The sequence below is a fragment of the Mus caroli genome, chromosome 9 (genome assembly GCF_900094665.2).
Source record: "Mus caroli chromosome 9, CAROLI_EIJ_v1.1, whole genome shotgun sequence".
NCBI lineage: Eukaryota > Metazoa > Chordata > Mammalia > Rodentia > Muridae > Mus > Mus caroli.
Window position 1 is genome coordinate 19,395,454 of NC_034578.1, and position 7,464 is coordinate 19,402,917.

General features: G+C 43.2%; 1 protein-coding gene across 3 annotated transcripts in view; it reads left to right on the plus strand.

The window, feature by feature from the left end:
- The window catches only part of Bmper (BMP binding endothelial regulator), a 254,962-nt gene that overhangs the window by 164,256 nt on the left and 83,242 nt on the right, over positions 1-7,464 (plus strand). For all 3 annotated transcript variants that reach the window (XM_021172558.1, XM_029481078.1, XM_029481077.1), the window contains exon 12: positions 2,317-2,646. In XM_021172558.1, coding sequence (XP_021028217.1) covers positions 2,317-2,646 — 330 coding nt within the window. The remainder of the gene's footprint in view (positions 1-2,316; positions 2,647-7,464) is intronic.

Below are 7,464 nucleotides of genomic sequence, written 5' to 3' on the forward strand. Positions count from 1 at the left end.
CAGCTCCTGCTNNCTGACCTGTTTGAGTTCCAGTCCTGACTTCCTTTGGTGATGAACAGCAGTATGGAAGTGTAAGCCGAATAAACCCTTTCCTCCCCAACTTGCTTCTTGGTCATGATGTTTGTGCAGGAATAGAAACCCTGACTAAGACAGCATGCAAAAGAAGGCTAACATAGGATGTGGGCTTTTGGCAAATGTTAGCTATTAATGTTCTGATCAATGAAAACTTCATCGCAACTATGGTCAGGACTTCAAGAGAAGCCATAGTTGTTATTGGGGCAGATGTGGTGACAGATGTGGGAAGCCTGTTCACAGCTGAGAGGGCAGGCACATGAGTAGAATGTTGTCCCCTCTGGTAGTGTGATAGTGTTTTGGATTTTCTAAGCTGAGGCCATTTCTTTCAGTCCATGAGATTTAGTTGGCTCTGTGCTAGCTTGTTGAGTGGCACCAAGAATCTTAAAAACAAAGAAACAAACTTGAATTTAGTGCTCAGTGTAGGGTAGGCTCTGGACTCTCATTCTCCTGGAGTGTACACTGCCTTCACCTTGTTGATTAAAATGCAACATTTTCATGCTGGCAATCGATCCCATTATTCAGAGAGTGAGGAACAGTGTGAGGAGGCAGCTTTGGAATCCATCCCACACGGCGAGGACTGGAAAGATGTACTGCAGAGAAATCAAGTGGAGGAGATGAGATGGGGAGTTATAATGGGGGACACACCCAGTGTGTAACAATGATAAAATTAGGGTCACATTAAAATGGACAAAAGAAATATAAAAAATAATTAGAAATGGATATTAAATTTAAATACACAGCCAAACCCACCTGCTTCTTCCATCCCCACAGTAGGTATAGTGCCTTATAGATACTCTTGAACATAACTGTTCATCGAAATGACTCTATATTTCAAAAACTCTCATATTTGTCTCAGACAAAGTTGGACAAAAGGACAGATATAGCAATTGATTTAGTAAATTCCAAATACGTGTGGTTTGTATGGCTTACCATGAGACTAGCAATGAGTCATACCTCAGACCAACATTGTTCATGCACTGTGGGAGGAGAGGGTGAACTTGCCAGAGGTACCATCATTCTCTCCAGCCTGGCTGTCCTCTGGACTCACTTCTGACCTCACACAGTATGGACCACCTCCATTAGCCCTGAAGTTTCAAGAGACTCAGGTAGTTCTTTGCAAACCATGTCAACCTTACATCCTGGACTGGGTCTTTTGCCTTTTTTCTTTATTGATTATTGTTGTGGTGCTGACTGGAATTTTTCTGCTTTTGCTCATGTTGTTTTTATTTTTGTTTGAGATGAGGTCTCAGTGTGCAGCCAAGGGTGGCCTCTAATGTGCTACCTTCTTACCTAAACCTCTTGGGTAGTGGGCCACAGTCATGTGCCCAGCTATCTTTCATTATTTGGACCAGTTTCTGTAAATAAATTTCCTTGTGGTTCATGCTTTGCTGGAAATAGATAACAAACCCTTCCACTGAAAACAGACCAATACCAATTTTTTATATTTTTAATTTTTTAAATTTCCATAAAGCCCAGAGGTGCCTCAGAATGGTAAGCTTTAGTTTGCTTCCATAAATATGAATTAATGGTGTTTCAGAGTGCTGAGTCTACTGGACTAAATGCACTAAAGAATTTTCCAATTTACTTTTCTAGTTGACATTAGAGTTTGGAGTGTGGATCACAATATGAGAAACATATCTTTGGAGCTGGAGAAATGGCTCAGCATTTAAGAGAATGCACTACTCCTTTAGAGGACTTAGGATCAGTTCCCAGCACTCACATTGGGCAACTTGTACAACCTGCTATCCCTGGAACTTTAGAGGATCCAACAGCCTCTTCTTGCCTCTTCAGACATACTGCATGCACACACACATGCACACACACACACACACAGTGTTTATACACACATAAAGAAAATCTAAAATTAAGAAACATAATAACAATATTTTCATGTGGTATAGTTCTGCTGCTAGTCTTTATTTCTTGTTTATGTGGGCTATAGAGTAAGACTTTATTGTAATTTTTCTATTCATGGAAGCATGCCAGGCTACAGAATAGAGAAGTTCTCAGAATTCCAGGATTTTAGGAATCATCTCAAAATGTAAACACACTAGAGAGATTTTAACTAGAACACGTAACAAGGTTTATAACGCTCAGCTTGCTTCAAACCTCCATTACTTTAGTGAATCCTGCACACGTCCCTTACCTGGTAGGTGATCTCCCGGCTTAACTTCAGGAATTTCTGGTTTCTCTCCACCTTTGCCTTGGTTGTGACTCTACTTTGGTCTCTCTCATTCACAGAACCCGGTGTGTGCACAGTATTCGGAGATCCCCACTACAACACTTTTGATGGACGGACATTTAACTTCCAGGGGACGTGTCAGTATGTTTTGACAAAAGACTGCTCCTCCCCAGCCTCACCCTTCCAGGTGCTGGTGAAGAATGATGCACGGAGGACCCGTTCCTTCTCCTGGACCAAGTCTGTGGAGCTGGTGCTGGGCGAGAGCACAGTCAGCCTGCAGCAGCACCTCACTGTGCGCTGGAATGGCTCTCGCATTGCCCTTCCCTGCCACACACCCCACTTCCACATCGACCTGGATGGCTACCTTTTGAAAGTGACTACCAGAGCAGGTGGGGCTTTTTCTGTGACCTCCCTCTGACCTTTATTCTCCTCACCAACTCCTACAGCAGCAGCAGCAGCAACAGCAGCAGCAGCAGCAGCAGCCCCTTCTTGGAGTGTGCCTCCTTTCTGCACAGGGGGAGCAGTCTTGTCTGCTGTTCATCTAGGAGAGAGCACATACTGAGGAGGCTGTGGACTGACTATGGGTATTTGTACCATCCAGAGCCTTGCTCCTAGACAGCAGCCACACTAGTTTTAAATTTGGAGGGGGGGGGGGCTCCAGAACCTTTCCACTCTCACTCTAAAAATAACTGTAGTACCCTCCGAGTAACCTCTCTCCAGCTTTGTTGCTATTTTAGGGTACTAATGTCCAGCTTGGAACTGTCAAGTGTCTCTTAGATCAACCAGCCATGTGCAGTTTCACATCTGGGAGAAGGAGGGTTTCTTCGGTAGTAAGTATTCAAACAGGGTGGGAGGATCCTCAGAAGTAAACAGCTTTGTACCAGTTGCTGTTCAAAAGAGAGACAGAAGCCAGCTGGATGGCACAGGCCTGCTCTGAAGGGTCTGATGCAAGAGAGTCATAGGGTCAAGAGAAACAGTAAACGGAGAGATAGAGACACAGTTTTGTGATGGAGTGCTTACCTAGCCTATGTGCAGTCCTAGTTTCAGTTCCTGGCATCTTTAAAACCTAAAAGCACAACAAAAGGCTTACAGTGTGCACTACAGAAGGGCTTATTCTTGGGGGAGCCTGATTTCCTTTGGTCGTCATACACTGGGAAGCATTCAGCAACCTTGTGGGGTCATGAGATAAGTGTGGGGACAGGAGCCACATGTGACCTGTGTGGGCATGCAGATAGACTAAGGGGACAGGAGCCACATTTGATCAGCAGGGCTGTATACTCTAACACTGGGGCAAAATATTCTCCTAGCTGATAGTTAAGGGCATTATTTCTGCTTCTAAGCCACTTGGGAGGCTGGCTTTGAAAGCATATTTTCCAGCTAGAAGTATAGAAATAATCTATGAGGCCCTGGCTCTCACTAGTCTTCTGCCTACTGTGCTGAGCATTGCCACTCTGATCAAGCTGTTCTCTGCTGCCAGTGATCTACATGGTGAAATCCTGCTGTGTTAGTTATTATCTCAGAAAAACATTGTAGAAGCAGAATCTAGATTGTTCTTTATCTTCCTCGAAAAATCAGTTCAGCTCATTTTCACTACTATCTCATCTGTGTGGTTCCTGGCATACCACAGTAGCTGGCTATTGCGCTGTGAGTTCTCCTGGTATGCTCTAGGTCTTTGAGCATAATACTTAAAAGAATCGGTGCTTTTTTTTTTTTTTTCCTTTTTTTTCTTTCTCACTGATGAGAATTTAATAACATAAATGCAGTGATTGAGTTCAGTTTATTCAGTGTTCCCACCCCTCCCCTTGTTACTTCAGAGAGAGCCTTTGGCAATTGTTACAGTTCAAACCAAATAAGTATTTTTGATAAATTGGCTTAAACCTATAGCATGGCACCTCAACTAAGCAGGGCCAGATGCCAGGGTGGGGCCTGGGAGGTTTAAGGAACAGAGATGTCATTTCAGTGAGCTGGTGCTAAGTGTTACTGTATCGGGTCAGCAAAGAAGGTTCCCTTCACCTCTCAGGTGTAAAGTACTCTCCTCACCCTACCAGGGAGCTTAGGCCTCGACAGAAAAGTCAGACAACTGTTCCTTTATCCAAAGGACATGTGACACAGCACCCCAAAACCCAGATTCCAGTTCTTTTCCGTAAAGGAGCTGACATCCAGGCTCCCTGTAAAGTGTGTCCAAAATGGGCTGTTATTACACAGAAGTAATTAGAAGCATCCTGCCTATCTGTTTGCAAGCCAGCAAGACACAATGGATCGTAGTGATATGGAAATTATTAGTCAGTCACGGCCCGGCTCTCAAAGAAGGGCTGGAAGATTACTAACAGCCTAGGAGGTTTGACACTGTTCCGTGCACAGCTGGCAAAATGTTATGGAATAAGTATGTCCTTTGTACGATTCCATGTTGTAAAAATGAGCAAAAAGATGGGGCTGCTAAAAAAAATAATGATAGCTCATAAATACCATAATCAGATTAGTGAATTTTACTACTCAGGACCTTGAGCTCAATCTTACAACTTCTTTTATTTTTCCATCTCTCTTTCCATGGTGCAAGTAATTTGTATGGCACCCCTAACACCCAGTTGGACAGATTCCTATGGCACACACATACACACTTGCTTTGTAAAGAAGCAGTCTGGTCCTCTGAGCGCTGAACATACCTTGCACTCTGCTTTGCCTGACATGACTGGCTTTCCAGACAACAGCGTTTTCACTCTGGTCTAGCCATCTCAGTTTGAAATACCCCTTAGAGATATTTTGGTTTTATCACCTATTGATTGTCTATTTCAAACAACAGTCATGGCAAGTTCTTGGAGAGTTCATCTTCCTTGTTTTCTTTCATAAGCTAGAGAGAGCAAAAGGTTTTCAAAGCAGGAGCTTACCCCAGGCCTTCAGCTGGAAGACCAGGAGGGAGGGAGGCAGGCTGCTTTGTCTGTGGTTTATGGCTTAGCACTTGGCGATGGAATCCTGCTGAGTTGCCCAGGTGCCTATGGTGTAGCAGAACCAGGCTGCTAGAGCTCTCCTAGCAGCATCTTAGCATCACTCACCCTCACCAACCACCCCATCCTTAGCCAAGTCCTTAGCCAATATTCTAAATGTACACTTTCTTTCTACTACCAATTTGCCTCATTAGGTCTACCTGAAAGTGCACACACGAGGAATACACTTTTAACTATCTTTTTGTACAGATGTATGCTTGTTGAACTCAGAATGTATCTTGGTGTAAAACCTGGAGAGAAAAATCATGTAGTTTTATGCATCGATGTGGGATATATCCAGGTTTTCCATTTCCTGCCCTCTTTAAGTGAACTCTAGCAAAAACATCAATAACCAGAAACCAAAGCAATACAAAAAGCAGGCTGGGGAAATACTCCTTAGTGAGAAAGGGAAGCTGGAAGGCCCTTCCTGAAGTGGAATGCAGCTGCTGCTCGTGGGCCCGATGGAACATGTGCTTCAGCTTCAGCTCGCTGACAGCTAGCTAGCTATTTCTACCCAATTTCTCATGCAGAGAATTGGGAAACTCATCCCATCTTCTGCCTCTGAAGCCCTTTCTTGTTGTTGTTCTCGATGGAGATGCCCATTGCAAGGGCCATCTAGAAGAGCCATTCCTTCCAAAGCAACTTGGTTAACTCATAAGGCTTTTACTCTCATAAAGGGCAAACGAAGTTGCACAGACACAGATATAAATGATGATAGCACAAGACACAAAGACAGCTGTAGTAGAAAATTCATTTCCCTCCAGTATGAAGCCTGGCACGGGTCAGTGGAAGTCTCAGTGTGCATGTAACAAAGAAGGATGGATGCTTTGGGGACCATGTTTTATGAGTGAAATGTCATGAGTCTTGAGCAGAGTTTACTAAAACAAAGTGGGTCTGCATGTCTCCAGGCATGTGCAGACTCCAGGCCCTGCATAGAGAACTCAGGGATAGCTTATTCTCCATCACTAATTTGTAGGACCCAAAGGTCCAGAGTCATTTTATCATTGTCAGCGATGACATTGGACCCCCTCGGGTGTAAATTCTTCACTATTTGTGGTACTTGGAAGAACAGTGTTTGCCTGCTGTCTAAGAAAGAGATTTGCAGTTTGGAAAATTTTGCAACGTGGAAAATCTTTGGAATTGTGCTCAAACAGTTGGACTTGGTGTGGAACTGATTTTCTCCCCTTGTTTTTCTTGCTGAGTAACTGCCTGGGTACAGGCTTGGGAGGTTAGGTTTCTTCTGCACCTTGGAGAACATACTACAAATCATTTGATAGTGGGTTTGCCTTCTTTCAAAAAGTTATTTCGGTGTCTTAGCTAGCATGAAACAGAATTTAGTTGACTTTACAGATGTAATGAGTCAGCCTCACAGGAGTGATTCCTTTATGTACTGAGTCTATACAATGAGCCGGGTAGTCTGCTAGATGGTGATGTATACAGAAATAGACATGGTGTTATAGGTAAGCTCTCAGCGTTGACACCATATGTTACACAGGACTACATGTGAGGTATGGTATGGGTATACCAGTCCTGTGTCTCTTCTCTTTACTTGGTGCCAACATTGTCCCCCCACTTCACCAGATTTCTCCCAGAACAATTTTCCTATGGCTTTCTTTTAGCCTTCCTTTTCCAAGCTATTAAATTTCTTCTTTAAACTTACCCTCTTCTCTCAACCACAAACAACAACAACAACAAAACAAATGTTTTTCAAGCCTTTGCCTTGGATTTAAAATGCTCTGTTCCTTTCATTTAGTACACAGTGGTTTCCTTATGTCTTTTTCCTGTTTATTTCTTGAGAATCCCAGTTTTGGAATACTGGTTTATTTTACCAATAGCTCATCATAAAGTAACCTTTTCTCATGGTAGCTATGGGACTTTCTCATAGGAAAGCCGTTTGGCTAACCTTCCCTCTTCGTGGACATTTTCAAACCAGAGTACTTCTAGCTCTAGAATCAGTCCTCTGGGTATGTCTTGCTCATGACTTCTTTGTTATCCCAATATCTTGTGGAAATTTCATATCCCAACAAGGCCAATTTTCTTTTACTCCATCTACCCAAGTTACTTCTTTCTTTTCTTCCTTCCTTCCTTCCTTCCTTCCTTCCTTCCTTCCTTCCTTCCTTCCTTCCTTCCTCCTTCCTCTCCCTCTCTCTCTCTTTTTCTTTCTTTCTTTCTTTCTTTCTTTCTTTCTTTCTTTCTTTCTTTCTTTCTTTCTTTCATTTCTTCCCT